The 17,171-nt window shown below is 40.4% G+C and overlaps 1 protein-coding gene across 2 annotated transcripts in view; it reads right to left on the bottom strand.

The window, feature by feature from the left end:
* The window catches only part of hmgcll1 (3-hydroxymethyl-3-methylglutaryl-CoA lyase like 1), a 47,882-nt gene extending 41,267 nt beyond the window's left edge, over nucleotides 1-6,615 (bottom strand). For both annotated transcript variants that reach the window (XM_084093599.1, XM_084093600.1), the window contains exons 1-2: nucleotides 6,397-6,615; nucleotides 719-796 (exon numbers count right to left, since the gene is read on the bottom strand). In XM_084093599.1, coding sequence (XP_083949725.1) covers nucleotides 719-796; nucleotides 6,397-6,492 — 174 coding nt within the window. In that variant the 5' untranslated portion in view covers nucleotides 6,493-6,615. The remainder of the gene's footprint in view (nucleotides 1-718; nucleotides 797-6,396) is intronic.
* Between the last annotated feature and the right edge of the window lie 10,556 nt (nucleotides 6,616-17,171).

Raw genomic sequence — 17,171 nt, 5'->3', positions numbered from 1 at the left:
TTCACTTCTGGTGTGAAAGGGCCTTTACATTTGCCAAAAATATAACTTTTTTGTTGTTATTAAAAAACAAACAAGCAAGCCCAGCCCAGGTGAGAAAAAGTAAGCAAAAGTAATATAACATATTACCATAAAAAGTAACTAAGTAACGTAATTAGTTACATTTTTATGGAGCAACACAATATTGTAAAGCATTACTTTTACAAGAAACTTTCTCTGACAGTGATAGTTCCATAAAGAACATCCATAGAATCTTTCCAATGCACAGAAAATCAAAATGGCATCTTCTAATGGCATTGTCATGAAAACCAAACATTTAGAGCTGGTTATGTGATACAAATGTCAAAAGCTATTCGTTTTCCAATCATTGCATTATGGTAAAAGTGTTTTAAGGTTATAATGTGAAATGCATAGTGTATTGAATGCAAAAATGAAGGTAGAGGCACATTTTTCCAATAAGCCTGTCTTGGCTAAATCATTCTAAAGATGTGTCAGAATAAAATATGTAATAAATGAGCTATCTGGTGGAAGTACATCATGTTTCCTCTATGTTTTGTGCTCACCAATGTCTTTATCATGTGAACCAGGTGTGATTCTCTGTTTGACACAACTGCTCAATACATTTATGCCTTTGGGTTTATGTTTCCATTTTTATTTTATTTGAAAGGAGAATGCTAATAAAACACATGCTACAAGCATTTTAGAATTGTGAAATCTCTACCTTCTCATTTTGAAGCCCATCTCTTGGTCCAACCTCCACAATTTTGACATGAAGTGGAAGCTTAGGCAGTTCTGAACACTGTAAATTGAAAAACAATGAGGAAGGAAGGACCATATAACAATTTCACAGAGCTGTACGGAAAATCTGAGATGTGGATTAAGACACTTCCTTTGTCAAATGGTGCGTTCAACTTCATGTTTTAAATCTGGTCTTAAAAAATCCTTGCCAGGTCATTTATGACATAATGTGCATTGGACACAAGCACTTCCTCTCTTTCAATGGTAAAACCAAAGCTTAACCTTTGAATTCGTTGAGTAGCATTACCACGGGCCAATGCTGTGTTTATAGAAGATTTGAATGGCTATAAAATCTTAGCCTCTTGATACTGAAACACTCACTTTGAGGAACCGCACAGTTTCTTTAGAGCCGAGTTTGATTTAATTGTGCTGTCATGGAGGGAGGAAATGGATGTGTGAAAGGAACGATAAAAAGTTCTTTGTAAGAAGTTTCTGGCAGAGGAGAACCGATGAGGTTTGTCCCGTTATCACCCCAGGCCTGCAGTTAGGACAGCCTATTAAATTCACTCATGAATCAAACTCGATCTCTTTTAACTCGCCGCTCAAGTCAGAAATACAGGCTCCACTAGAAATGGATCAAGCTTTTTCTTCTTATCAACTTAATAAATTAAACCAAGAAACTGTAGCTGTCTTTTGTATTTTTAAAACATTTCTGGTCTGCGTTTTCAAAAAGAACTTTCAATAAAAAATTTGAAAAAATTTGAAAAAAGTGAAATGACCGTAATTTTTATATTGGTCTAATCGAAAATCATGGTTTCTGGTTTAAACCTGTTTTGTTCAGTTTGTAAAAAAAAAAAAAAAAAAAGAGAATAATAGTAACACTCCCTATAGAAAAAAAAGAAAACATTCTGTTTAAATTGTATTTTTGCTTGACACTGTGTGCAGAACATATACTGGCTAGACTATACAACATATTTTCGTTTGTTTATTTAATTATTGTTTTTTGTTAGTACATAAAAGAAAATATGATGCATAATAAAAAGACATCACAAGAAATATTAAGGTCTTTCGAAGACAATATTCCTGTCTTTATCTATGCACTAAATAAATCATTGATAAAAAAATATATATTTTAGTTTTTTCTATTTGAAAATTCTGCTTCCATATTATAGCTAATTTATATTTTGTTTATGGTGAAATTAAGTTGAAAAAGTATAATTTACATCTGATTAATGTAATTCTTTCAAATCTGAATCAATCAAGTACTCACTGAAACTGTAGTTCCCTTTCATGGTCACTCCGAGTTACGTCATGAAGACGAATGGGGTTTCACTTAGAAAGCCTCTTACCTTCGAGTATACAAAATGAGGCAATGGCAAGAAAATGCCATGGGTCTGCGGAATTTGCATAGCGTAACTCCGCCCCACCTCGTGGGTATATCAGGAAGTATGCTGGCAACATGCAGTTATGTTTTCGCTTCGGAGCCAAGAGTTTTCTTCACTCCCACAAGCCATTCTGAATTATCTTCACTCTACGAGACGAGCGGCTCTCCAGTGTGTTGGTGCAACGGCGCGTTCCAGCGAGATCACATTGCCTGCTGCTGATCTGTGCAGTGATCTGCCGACAGTGTGTGTGCTTCTCCCTGGGCGCTTCAGCACTCTGCTGAGCTTTTTCCTCTCTCTAAAAGAGCTGCACGCGGCACGTCTTTTTCAAGACGGTTCGCCCGTGTGTTTTCTGGATGTGGGCGCGTGATCCATCTGCCTAATGGTCACGAGCGCAGTTTGGCATGTTGGGCTAAATCACGCTCGGTAGTGCTCATGGATGAGTCATGTTTTCATTGCGGGAACATGACCATCACGATGTTTAGATCGAGACTCAGTGATCTCCGTGTGGGTAGAGTCCCCCCCTGGATACTTTGGCTGGTGGCCAGGGTGATCTGAGGGTTACGGTGTGGCATAATAACCGACGAGTCTTCCTCGGGCAACGCCCCCCTCCACATCGCAAACCGTGGAGCTTCTGTGTGTGCCTGGTTCCTCTCGGGGACCCAGTGTTTTCATTCGGGGCTCCGGCGGATGATGTCATGTCACTCACAGCATCACAAGGCAGGCTTGATTCCTCTGGTTTCCTTAGTCTGCTTCCTGCCGAGGCCTTCTCCCCGAGCAGGAGGAGGTCGCAGGAGGGCACCACCCGTCTCCGCCCCTTAGCCGGCCAAACTCCAGGCTAAGCAGCACTCCTGAGACGGGCAGCTTGGAATTAGAGCTCAGTTCCTCTCAGGAGCTGGTAGCAGGAACACTCCTTCCCCCGGCCCTCTCCCCCACCGGGGGAGAATCTTCTGTTTTCTAAGAATGGATGCCCCTTCCTCTGAGCCCCAAGAGGCCATGGATGGCAGTGTGCGACGCTCTGCCTCGCCACTCTCGTCTACTTCTGTCGCCAGACCCCTGTCAGAGCAGGCCCCCGTGGAATGCTTGTCCTTCCCTGGCCTACTCTGTCAGGACGCGGCTTATGACCGTGCCCCCACACCGGGATGCTATGCCTCCCATGTCTGGGTCAGTCATTCCGCCTCGCTGCCCCATCGAGGGTACGTCTGTGGTTCGCATGACCTCGCAGGATCAGTTCTTGGGAACTTGGTTAGAGCTTCCCATTCTGTCTCGCTGGGCGATGAGAAACTTCAGTTTGCATGGTCTCCTCCCCACTTCCGGGGAGTGCGCTATACCATGGTTGGTGGCTATGCCCCTGTCATGCATGCGGAAGTCGCCACCCTACTGGCGAAGGGCGCGATCGAGATTGTCCCTCCAGCCGAAATGAAGTCCGGCTTCTTCAGCCCCTACTTCATTGTACCCAAGAAAACCGGTGGGTTATGGCCAATCCTGGACATGTGCGTCTTGAACCGATCCCTTCATAGGCTTCCGTTCAAGATGTTGACAGCGAAACGCATTTCCGAATGTGTTCGTACGGTGGATTGGTTACAGCGATCGACCTGAAGGACACCTACTTTCATGTCTCCATTCTTCCTCGATACAGACCGTTTCTACAGTTTGCTTTCGAGGGGCGTGCATATCAGTACGCGGTTCTCCCGTTCGGGCTAGCCCTGTCTCCTCGCATCTTCACAAAGTCAGTGAGGCAGCCCTTGTGCCGCTACGGTAACACGGGGTTCGCATCCTGAATTATCTTGACAACTGGCTGATCCTAGCTCACTCTCGAGACCAGGTTTGCGAACACAGGGCCCTACTGCTCTGGCACCTAGCCCACCTGGGCCTTCGGGTCAACTGGGAAAATAGCAAACTCTCCCCCGTGCAGAGGATCTCTTTTCTCGGTATGGAAATCGGCTCGGTCGCCATGTGCGCGCAGCTTACAAGCGAGCACGCGCAGTCACTGCTGACTTGCCTGAGACAGTTCCACTGAAGTTATTTCAGAGGCTCCTGGGGCATATGGCATCCGCAGCCGCAGCTACGCCGCTCGGGTTGCTTCATATTAGTCAATTGCCTCGAGTTGCTGGCGGTGCGTTTGGCTCTGCACCGCTTCCGTGCGTTGCACAATAATCAACACGTACTAGTCCGCTCAGACAATAACGCGACAGTAGCGTACATCAACCGACAAGGTGGTCTACGCTCCAGCCATATGTCACAACTCTCCCGTCACCTCCTCCTATGGAGTCAGAAGCATCTGAGGTCGCTTCGAGCCATTTATATCCCAGGAGACCTGAATCGTGCAGCTGACGAGCTCTCACGGTTTCAGCCTCTTCCTGGAGATTGGAGACTCCATCCCCAGACGGTTTAGCTGATTTGGGAACAGTTCGGCGACGCACAGGTAGATCTGTTTGCCTCAGTACATCAGTATCGTGCTTTCCTTCCTGCAAGATGGGTTGGAGCGAAGGCTGTCTCCCTCCACCATCAAAGTGTATTTTGCCGCTATCGCCGCACATCACGACGCAGTTGATGGTAAGTCCGTGGGGAAGCATGACCTGGTCATCAGGTTCCTGAGGCGAGCGAGGAGACTAAATCTTCCTTGCCTTCCTCTCGTACCCTCTTGGGACCTCACAGTGGTTCTATCTGCCCTGCAGAGTGCTCCCTTTGAGCCTTTGCAATCAGTCAAGCTTAAGTTCCTGTCATTGAAGACAGCGCTCCTGGTTGCATTGGCCTCCATCAAGAGGGTAGGGGACCTGCAGGCATTTCATTTGACGAAGCGTGCCTGGAATTCGGGCCGGCCTATTCTCACGTGATCCTGAGACTTAATTAGAGCTCAGTTCTTCTCAGGAGCTGGTAGCAGGACCACTCCTAAGTGACCACTCCGTGCCCAAGGTTCCCACCACTCCCTTTCGAGATCAGGGGGTGAATCTGCAAGCGCTGCCCTTGGAGGAGGCAGACCCAGACCCATTGCTCTGTCCAGTACGCGCCCTCCGTGCTTACATAGACAGAACGCAGTGTTTCAGGACCTCAGACCAGCTCTTTGTCTGTTATGGTGGGAAGCTGAAGGGAAAGGCTCTCTCCATGCAAAGGTTGTCTCACTGGATAGTGGACATCATTGCTTTGGCATACCAGCAGCAAGGTCGACCATGCCCCCTTGGTGTGAAGGCACACTCCACCCGGAGTTACGCTATGCAAATTCCGCAGACCCATTGGCTTGTTTTGTATACTCGAAGGTGAGAGGCTTTCTAAGCGAAACCCCATTCGTCGTCACGACATAACGTCTCCGTTCCCTACTCAGGGAACGGGGGTTACATATGTAACCAGGACGTTCCCAGCGCGCGCGCGTGTGTGTGTGTGTAAGATAAGAAAAGGGGGAGACTTGATAATGTTTAATGTTCAATCATGTTGTGATTGCAGCATTTTCTTAGGCTGAGGACATAAAGAATATGTTATTGCTGCTTAGTGCTTACTATACTTAAAATTGTGGACTTTGCATTTAGTATTCTAACACAGTATGTGCAATTGCTTGTAAACAGCCAGCTAGCTAATTGGATTAATGAAATCCTGCTTGGGGACCTTATCAAATCACTTTGAGACAACTTCATTTGATCACCTAACACTAACTTCATTTGATGATGTATGAAGTTATATTAACAAACTGTGATTATTTAAATAGTGTAAATCCAACACACTTTTTTTTCCACTGTATAGCCTTTATAAATAATAATTTTACTCAGTATGAATAAAAATGTTGGTCTTCAGGAAAATAAATATTTTTTTAATTAATATTGAATCAAAATGTAAGGTTTGAACAAATCTATAAATGCACCTTGAGAAAAAAAACAATCAAAAATCTTTTCTTTTTTTTTATTAAAAATAAATTTTTTTTCAGTGTTTCAATCCCAGATGAACCCTGTAAATGACTTCTGGGTATAGACCTGCCACCTTGTCATTAAACAGTGAAAATGCATAACTTTTGAAGTGGGAAACAATGGCATTTGGCATAAATAACATTGCACCTACTTGTGGAAAAGCACCATTTTGTAATTAAACACAAGTACAAAGAACATTTGAGAGCTCCAGTGGAGATGGAAAGTGAATAAAACTGATATATGCACAAATTATGCATATAATGTGTAGTTTTCTGCCTAACACTGTGTTTTACGAGGGTCAGATCATTTTCAGCTGCTCCTTTACGCAACTCCATTGCTATATTTCCATGTATAAATCTTGCACATGCAAAAACAGACCCCACCTTCTCTTCCCACAGGAGCCGTGGCAACCAGGGATGATCCCGCAGGAAAGTCTCATAGCTCAGACAGTGCTTGACCGCAGTGGAAACGTTACCCATCCGGCTAGCACGACTCGCTAGCCCAGCGCTGTTCCCGGATGACACCTGTAGAGATCAGAGCGCATATGCCTTTCAGCATCGCTTCAACGGGCACAGGATGACTCAGCTGTTACCATGGCAACCGCATCCCTGCCTCCTGCGCACAGTGATGTCAGGAGGGGGAGGGAAGAAGACGTTACACAGCATTTTGTTGGCTTTAGACTGACAGCTCCATGTGAAGTACGAGCCCCGCTGGGATTCTCGGCTCTACAATAAGGCTAACCACAAGCTGCTTATGTTCCTGCCTTCGGCTCCCCTTCCCAGCGGAAATCTCCAGCTCGAGGGAAATACGCTCTCTTCATTGATCTCCTGTGACTGAGGAGCTCATGCTTCTCAATGGCCGGCCGTGGCTCTCTTGCCAATGTCAACTGTGCTCTGTTATAAAATCTCTCTGTAAATCCCGGCCGCAATTTACTTGTGAAAGAGCCATTCTTCCTGGCCCAGGTGCTCACAATAGAGAGGTTTAAGGAAGCTCTTGTGCTGAACTCGTCCTCAGTAAGACGCTGGTGTGTGTCGTGAGAGGGTGTGTGTGTGTGTGTGTCGTGAGAGGGTCTGGCCTCTCTCTCACGGGGGGGAATGCAACCGGACGCATTTATTAGGTATCAGCATTTCTCGCATGGCAGAGGCTGATAAATCATAAAGAATATCATAACATGTTTGTGGTTCATCACTTCTTGGACAATGAATACATTTTCATTAAGTTTTTTTTTTAAATATAATTTAGATTTTCAAGTCACTGCGACCTGTAAACCACTTTGAAGACTCACTATGTTTGCAAAAAAAATGTATGCTGGACAAGATTTTGTGAAACCTTTTGTAACTAAGCAAGCTCGACGTGTGCTTTTAGTTGCATTAAATGTGCACTTAATATCTTATTTTTAAAAAACTGCAGATAACTTGCAGAAACAAAAGGCCACATAAGTGTCTATTGAAGTGTAAGTGTTAGAGAAAACACTTTCATGGCTGTTTCTAAGCAAACAAAGTGCATTTTGTTGCAGTCAAATTAAAAATGTTGCTTTAAAATTATTTTAAATCATTGTTTTAATAATCTTTTGTCTTGATTTAAAAAAGTACACTTATTTTGATTTATTGACTAACTAAAGCACAAGTCCTTGAATGTAATGTCATTCAATATTACATTTAAAGTTAATATGTTTTAAATTGCGACTTCATCATTACACCTACCTAAGTAGGTAAAAAAAAAAAAAAGTTTCAGCTATTTGCATTTAGTATAAATATAAACAGTAACACTTTCTATGAAGTCCATGCTTAAAACAAATTATAGCCCCATTTATACTTATTATAGTATTACTATTCTATAAATATATTATAAAGACTCATTAAGACCTATACTCATTAGTTAGTTACATTTATATATTTTTTATAATTACTTTTAAGTCATACATTTGCTTTTTCAGTGCACATGCTCATAATCCATTATACACTGATTTAAAAAATGATCAAATATAAAATAGATCCAGAGACACTTGCTGTACCAGTTAGTTATCAATTTGCCCCAAAATCCTTGGATCCACGAAAACGACTAAAAACGGTGTATTATTCATGCCAGGCCAGTAGATGGCGATGTCACTTTGTAAAGTAACGCTATGCGCCCATAGACTCAATGCATACTACACATACACATGAAGTCCTGGTTTTAACTAAATGTAACGGATTATTATTATAAACCCATCTTCAAAAGTTTGCATTTTCAGGCCCCGAAAACGCCATTGTCATGTAAGTCAATGGCCAAACGCATAAAAATGTGAACGTTTTTAGTTGAGAATGGTGTCGTGTAAACGGCCCCTTTGAGTTGTCACAACAATATTTGCTTGGCCAATGATATGAGGTTTAGGCGGGACAATCTGTTTGTCTGACATCACAAATTTTTTTATTGAATGCAAGGACAAACCATTATTCTTCTTAATTGCATTTACATATATAGTCTACATACTAATTTGCACAGACTTTCCTGTTTATCTATGAAAGCATGTGATCCAGCTGAGCCGGAGCTGCCGGGACCCTTCTGTGACGGGGTGTGTGTGTGTGATTCAGAATTGCCCCCAGGAGTTTGCCGTATTAGATCTGTGTCCCTACCGAACCATTTAGCGTTTCCTTTCCTTGAATGCTCTCTAACTAAAAGGACAAAAAGTGGACATTCATCTTGACAAATACCAGCTGTCGAGGTTTACTTCAAAGAGGTGAGCTGCACCTTCAGGGCATCCTGGGTAATGTAAAGTAACACAGCACAGGTGAGCGAGTGTGGGGGCTTTTCCCAACTTCTTTTATCATCCCAAACGGACTCTTGTCAACATTTAGCCGGTGAGCATGACAGCAGGATGAAATGTTAAATAAAGCACAATTTCATTAGCCATTACCTGAAAGCATGGGTTATTTTTGCTGTACCAGATGTTCGCCTCTTTTTACCGTATTCCCCTTGCAATTGTAGATGATTTAGGAGCAGACTCCTATGCGATGGCCTGCGTTTTGCACAAACAAATCCTGCTGGGTTAGCTTCGGGCCTCTCGCGAATTAACCTTTGCCTCTGTGAACTTAAATAGGTAAAATATTTATGCTTTGCTGTCTCTTGTAGAGTAATCACTGGTGGACTATCTATGGGGCGCACCGTGTGTTTTCCCCGCGGGCCGGTAGATTTGTGGGCTGGCTGTAGACACCGAATTTAGATACAAAGTAAATATGTAAAGATTTTAAAGGGATAAAAGGTCAGACATCACCAGGCTGGGCGACTGAAACCACAGTAGCGGATCCACAATCTTCTACATGCACTCTATCACACATTTGTGGCAGTTTTACGGGATTGTAAGGTTTGAATTTATGGACATTTTATTGCTTTTGTACACTATATAAAAGTTGTACTATGTTGGATCCATATTAAAGTGGTGATGATATGGATTTTTTATTTTTTTTATTTAAAATGTTTCTTGAGGTTCACTTATAATGTTAATAAAGTTTAAACAAATATATATATATGTGGAAAAACTATTATTTTCAACTCTCATTCTGATCGTCTGTCTGGAATGATCCGTTTTTAAGGCGCGGCTCCTTTAAGGCTTGTCAGTAAACGCCCACTGTTGTGAATAGCTAACGTCATTGCATAGAAAACAGTATCAACTCCCACTCTCTGTTGCAGTGAGAAAGTGATTTGAAAATATTATCCATATAAAATTGTAATTTATAGTTAAAGCATTATGAAATCATTTACTTTTTTGGCTGCTTCATCTTTCAACAAAAGTTTCTTAGTGACTCTCCATTACACTGGGCCTCGTTTACATGCAAAATGCTCAAGGGGGTAATCTTTCAGAAAAAACTGAAGCTTCCCCGGGCGCCGCCATTGATTAGCAGACCATCACCTGCTGTTAGCATTCCATTGACTCCCATTCATTTTGGCGTCACTTTGACAGCGAATAACTTTACATCTGAGGTGTTTAAAGACTCCATTTGTCCATTATTTATTTCTAAAGAAACACAAAAATGTATAAAAGGCTCCATTACCTTGTATTTTACATTATGGCCCCGTAGAAGCTGTTTTGGTAAAAATAGGCTAACGATTGCGTCATAACCACGCGACTCTCTGTCGCACAGTAGAGAGATTACCGTATAGACAGGAGGAGAAGCTCGCGGGCAATCGGGGGGACGTGGAGGTAAAATGACAAAATAATTAATCAGAATACTTAGCAAAAGTTGCTCCTGCTGCTGCTCATGGACAGCTCCTACTCACACTCTCCGTCTCTGCAAGATTCGGAAGGGAATGATTCAGATTTCTCTCGGCACAGCTACTAGAAGACAGACGGGTTGCTCACGTCACATCTACGTCGTCAAGCTCAGTTTGAGTCTGCGCAGTACGCTCAGCCATTAGGAAGTGAGTGCTTCTAATTGACTTCACTTTTCTCTGTTGAATCCAATGGGGTCGCTGTGTCCATTTCTTTTACTGTCTAAGAAAATGCTCAGAAAAACATATAATTTCCCAGTGTATAGGCAAATGTCAGCCATTAATCGACTGAACGCCAGTGGGTGGGGCCTGTGGTGCGATAATGTATAACTATTGGTCATTGTCCTGCTCTGGAGGTGGGCATATGCAAATGTATTTGCCCATGTGACGTCACAGATCCCCCTGTATCCAAACGAGTTGTTTTTAGAGCTTGATTAAATGCTTTGTTTATAATGGAGGACGTTTTAAACTATGAAACTTGCAGGATGATTTCTCATGTTATGACCCCTTTAAAATCTGTCAATTAAAACCACTAACGAACCATTGAACTGGGTAACAGGGCTGTTGACGAAGGCTGGCCCTGTAATGAGGAGGAACATAGTCATTGAGGGTCCACCCATAACATTTTGTGAACTGAAGCAATAGTTTGTGTTCCCGGCCGGTGAGTGTAACTGATGACATCACAGTGAGTCACACTCTCAGTCATTTTCACTCAATTTTTCACTCAAAGATTGCTTGTAAATTTCACAAACAATTACCAATAAATGGCAAGTAACACTTTAAGTCAAAGTGGCATTTAGAAGTAGAAAACCTGAAATAGTACAGGAGTGAGCAGGGCACAACCTAACACAGGGTTAGTTGTAACACACTTGTTTTAAATGCTTCCACACATGCCAGCATGACGGATCTTAGTGTATTTACTAGTTGCCATACACTACTGTATATAGGGAAAAAATTGTGCCAAAATGTAGCCATATTTAACCAAACATTTATTTAACCATAGCAAAAGTACATTTCTTACTTGTGTTAATTTTTCATCTCTGTTTTTTGTGTTTATTTAAAATTAGACAAGTCTGATATTATTTTAATCTCCAATCTGTTATTTAACAGTTGAGATCTTTCTCTAATGCTGATCTAACCAGCAGAAGACACTCGCCGGGTTTAAACCCCAGTTGCGCAGGTGGGGCATGTTGTCACACTGCGTTACAATGAGCCCCTATTAGAACTATTATATCTCAATTCTATTGAGAAACCATGAGAAAATGGTGAATAAAGACTGAGAGTCAATGTTCAAAAAATTATTGTACAGCTGTGGTTTCCAGTGTGTTCATTGTCAAACTGATTTTTTTTTTTTCATTTTTAATTATTAAAAATTGCCATTGTTTAATATGAAAAAGTTAATAATTGTATTTCATTGAGAAAATATTTTAGTTTGTCTTGGATAATTTTTTGATTAGCTCAGAAAACATTTTAACCTGTTATATGGTCGTTACAATTTACCCCACCTATGGGGCATGTTGTCACAGTTCACTTCCATTCTTTCGGGGTAAATCAAGAAAAAAGTATACACTGTACTAATGAAGCAAAACCACATAATTGTACTAGACATGTGTGAAATTAATGCTGGAAAAAATAAATACTCAGAACCCTAAGTAGGTTTACACACACTGAGAAAGTCAAAAAGTGTTAGGTTGTGCCCCGCTCTCCCCCAATAATCTTTGTTTTATTTACAACTTTAAAAAAAAAAAAAAATTCTGTGAGACACTTCCAGGGTTTGGGTGCTGGATCTCCAACTAAAAATAAAATGCTGTTAACAGGGACAAAACTCTTTCATTGTCTCCCAGAGCATTAGTTCCAGTGAAATCTAGTAAACAACACCGTAACAAACTTTCCCCATGACTAAACCTGGCTTTCAAATCGGTCGGAAGACTTTAATGAGGGAAGAAATGGAGCCGTGGATGAATTGAAAGATAAATGGCAGATGCGACGAAGCCTTCTTTGGATGTTTTATTTGGAGTGCTGGTGTAATCTGTACCATTATGTCAGTGAAAGAGTTTAGTTCTTCCCTTTTTCATCCTTAGCATGGAAACAGATGTGAGAAATATGCGTTACGGGGAACAGGTTTAGATGAAGCATCAAAGAGGTTTTAAGCCATCAGATAAATCCTGAAAACATAGTGAACTGCTCAAAACTCAAGTCAGATTTGATCAATTTGCGTCCATACGATTTCAATTGTCCCATAGAAGCTGCTAGAATAGATTCAAGCTTTGATTGTAACTTCAAAAGCTCAGTGTGTCCACTTGTGGGGAGTGTGTGGACACTGCAGGCTGTATTCGGTAAGAGCTTGTGGTGAGTTCATTGTAACAAAAGTGTTAAATGCAGGTTTACACCTAAAGCAATGAAGAGTATTTCTGGCAGGTATGTTTAGAATGATGTGATTTTTCTCTTATGAAGCAAATCTAATGAAGCCTATAAAAAAAGTTTTTCTTTAAGGTTGGTCTGTAAATCAGTTGTTTGGCTAGAGCAAGACTCCCTAGATTAAATATGAAATCGGACATTTACTCATTGACATAGTTATTTTGAAGCATGACATTGACTGCGTTTACATGTCCACCAATATTGCGTTTTTTTGTTTGTTTTGTTTTTTAATCTCTTAATCTCAGTAAGATGTTTACATGACACGAGCAAAACTCTTCACTCTTGTTTACATGCAATGTTCATTATTATGATTATTAAAAGGGGGGGAGGTTACCACCATTATTGGCATACCCTAATGCACAGCAGGAATGATGAACTCACATACAGTAGGTCTGTCACTGGCCACTGAGATGCAACAATACGGAGCCCCTAAAGGGACATGTGGTGGAAAAATTATATTATACGGGAGGAAAAATAATTAGACAATTCTTTTGCATTCTCGCAAATGTTTTTCAATCCCCCGAGAAACTTTACGTTTGCGAGCGAACAAAGTTTCTCAGGGGAGCGCAATTGTTTGGCGAGCGAACGAAAAAGTTTTAAAATAAATATTTTTCCAGCCATCTCATATTTTTTTCCCACAGGGAAAATTTCAGAATAATGTTTTTTAGTTTGAGTTTAGGAACAGTGTACAAGCATACCAAATCCTTCTCTGATAAGAACCAGAAAATGCTTATATATCTTTCCGCCTATAGTCTCTAATGGCCTAACATGAAAAACTACCAAACCTGCCATGCTTATTAGTTTCAGTGACATTTATTCATTCATTTTATTTTATTTTACTCAACAAACTCTCTGTTTAATCTGTTTTTAGGAAGGTTTCACAACTATTGTTTCAGAAATTCAATTCATTTAGTTGGTTTTATGTTGTGTAAGTTAGCTTTAGGAAAATACATATGACTATTTCAAAAGAAAATTTTATTTTTAAAGTAGTTTTAGGTAAATTATCAGTAAAATTGTTTGATTCAGATTCAGTTAGACGGTCAGTTAACACCCAGATGGTGCAACTTACCCACTGACTCGGATCAACACACCCCTAATCTGGGGTAAATTGAGCCACAGGAACTCTTTATTTATAAGAAGCCATATTTTTAGAACCCTTTGTCATAGATGTATTCTGATCATTTAAAATGATAGGAAACATCCTGAAATTTCTTTAGATACTTTCATTGAACTTCTGCCTAATTTTCTCTTATCTAAGGACCACATAAGTAAAAAATGGCTCATCTTACCCCACTCTCCCCTGTGCATGTAAATGTAGTCAATGCTGATTGGCACAGCGCAGTCAAATACTAAACATTTCATATAATATCTGAATGCATATATGCATTTTTGGTTACTGCTGTCAAATACATTTTGAATTCCCCAACATAATTTGTGATAATGGACCTCTGTATTACACTACAATGTGTTCACCTGTTCATCCATATGGTTTACCTCTCCAAAAAAGCTCTTTTTCGATCCTGTCAAGCATGTGTGGAAGTCCAGCTGGTTCTGAAAAACTAATAAAAATGTAACTTTCTGTGTCCACCACATCACAGATTGACCATAACATTCTGCATAGTTTGCTTTTGGATTTTTGGATTACTTCGCTAGAACACTGGGTGTTAACACATTTTGACATTGATACATGTGGACAGATGTTTTAATGTGCTTCTAGATGTATCGCTTGGAACTTTTAATTGCACCATTGAGAGATCCTGCTGGCTCGCTCCACACAAAGTACAAATCCAATAAGTTCAAAAAGGTTTCAGATATATTTCAGCACTCCATTTACAGGAGCGATGTGAAAAAATGAAAGAAAAAAAACAGCTGCCAACGGCTGAAGTGTGAAAAAGTAACTCTATACAGAAAAGGTCTTTTCCTGATCATGCTAAAGTATTTAGACCAAATATTAATCAGCCGGACGGCTTTAACTTCAGAATAATATACGGCCCTCTTGGAATGAAATGTAGAGCGCAGCTGAGTGTGAACCATCTAATTTAATGATGTTTGCATGAAATAAAGAATCAAAGTTTTAAAGAGCGGCACAGAGAATTCCATGGAAAGTCCCTTCTCAACTCCAATGTGCAGTGAAAACATACGCGCATGAGAGGGAAAGTAAACAATGCGGAAAACGTGAACCCTTCCACATGGGATGTGAGGTAATATTTTTGTCTGCCTGCCCTTTTTGAAAGGACTCTTGTCTGCGCTGCCACGGCTTTACTCTTAACGCGCAACGCTAAACATAGACACACAGGCCTGGTTTCACAGACAGGGCTTAGATTAAGTCAGGATTAGGCCTTAGTTCAATTTAAGTAGCTTTTAAAAATGTGCCTTAGAAGAAAAAAAAAAGCATTACTGGTGTGACATGGGACTAAAACCTAAAACTACTTACCTCAAGCTCCATTTGCAAGATTGGCATGCCAAGTTGGCCTCCATTCCCAATCCATGACCTCGTTCATATATATTCCTTTTTCACATCCTCCTCTATTTTTTCAGATTCATCTTGCATTTGTTTAACACTAGCACATGCCGATAACATTTTATTCTTCTATACTAACTTGCTTCGTAGCCTACGATTCAATGGGTGTCATCATCGTGCGTACATATGTCGATACCCAAGTTTATTAGATCCATGTCGTACAGTGTGATTTGTAATGATCTTATAGGAAATCTGTAGCAATCACTGGGAATCAGCGGATGAAAGGCCGGCGAATACAGGTGTTTCTTTTTACACAGATTGAATGAGACTTCTGGGGTCAAATGTAGTCTTCTCTCGCCTCTTTCTCACCAAAACAAGCGTGCGCACACACATACAAATAACCCTGGACTCAGAACACATCCTCCGTATTCTGAGCCGTGACCTTATCCTGGTAACTAGCGTGTAAAAAATGTGACCCAGATGGTTGACTTGCTCAGGGACGTCTGATTGAGCTGTAATAAGGGTCTAGCCCACCCACTGAAGCCAAATTAGAAAAAGGGTATGTGGAAAGATGAAGAAAGTAAACTGGAAAACATTTTGATTAGATCGAGTTTCAGCAGCGTTGTGGGCCGACTGCAAGCGGACACTTTCAAAATAAACTATGAGGCCAGAGAAAAGAAAAATGTTCTAGCTTAGGATAGGGTAAAGCAATGGGAGAAGAATTTCACAAATAAATATGACAACGTTGATACTTTACGAGAGTGATTGACATTTGATTTATTTGTGTCACCAGTTTTTTTTGTTTTCATTAATTGGCCACAAACAAAACAAGAAAAAAGTCGTTTTTTTACTGTGTAAAATCACAAAACAAACTCTTCCCTGCCTTTAGGTGTTTCACATATTTCTACTAATGTCACGTGGGTTAAGAATCATGTGTTTTCCATTCATTTAAACAAAGCTTTGCACGTGTGGAGATTGTGTTCTCTTGGGGTGTAGTGTCCTAAATATTTACCTAACAAGATAAAACACATCCCTAATCATGTTAATGTGTACGGAACAACAGAACTGCATTTTTAGCAGCGTTTCGTGTGTAGTCCACTGTAGGTTGTGGTTTTATTTCAGCGTAACATGAACATGACTGACAATCACCCCTTTGAAAACACAAAACAACGAGCATATGAAGTTCATTACTACAATGAACTCGAAAAGCAGAAACAGCGTGGCAATTTGAGCAAGAATCGAAACGTATGAGGCACAGATTTGCGGTGCGGTGTGAGTGTCCACTGGTTTTATGGTTCAAAAAACATAAAATCCAAACTCTGAACAATTTCATCAAGCATGTTTACACGCACAGCATTTTCCGATTAACTTCCATAGTCGGGTTAAGCCTTTAATCTGGGGGAAAAAAGTTTAAAAAATAGTCTCCTCTTTGCTCTAAAAATGACCTGGATCTGTAATTTTTCACAGCTGCCTGTGCCTTGAGTCACAGCACTCATAATCACTTTCATTTGGACACGCACAGATTTAAATAAACAGTTGATATTCTGGTAACACTTTAGGAACTCATTTGTTAACAGGTAATGTATTGGCTAAAATGAATTAAAAATGATCAATATATTTGGGAACACTTTATTTCGATTGTCCACTTTAGATATATTCTACTAACTAGAAGTACTGCTTAATATCTGCTAACACTTTATTTTGATGCTTAACAACAGACATTCTACTGACCAGAAGTAACTACGTCAACTTCTTCTATTAACCCTAACCTTAACCTAACAGTCTACTCTAATGAGAGTTAGATGACATGTAGTTGACAACTTACTCACAGTTAGTAGAACGTCTAAAGTGGACCATCAAAATAAAATGTTATCATATTTTTTTAAAGCATTAATAAATCTTTGTTAATGTTAGTTCATTGTTTGTTCATGTTAGTTCACAGTGAATTAATTTTGTTAACAAATTTTAATAGTGTATTAGTAAATGTTGAAATTAGCATTAACTAAGATTAATAAATGCTGTAGAAGTGTT

The sequence above is a fragment of the Abramis brama genome (genome assembly GCF_963993115.1).
Source record: "Abramis brama genome assembly, chromosome: 19".
NCBI classification, from domain to species: domain Eukaryota; kingdom Metazoa; phylum Chordata; class Actinopteri; order Cypriniformes; family Leuciscidae; genus Abramis; species Abramis brama.
Note: the sequence above shows the minus strand (reverse complement) of the source record. Positions and strands in the feature narration are given on the sequence as shown.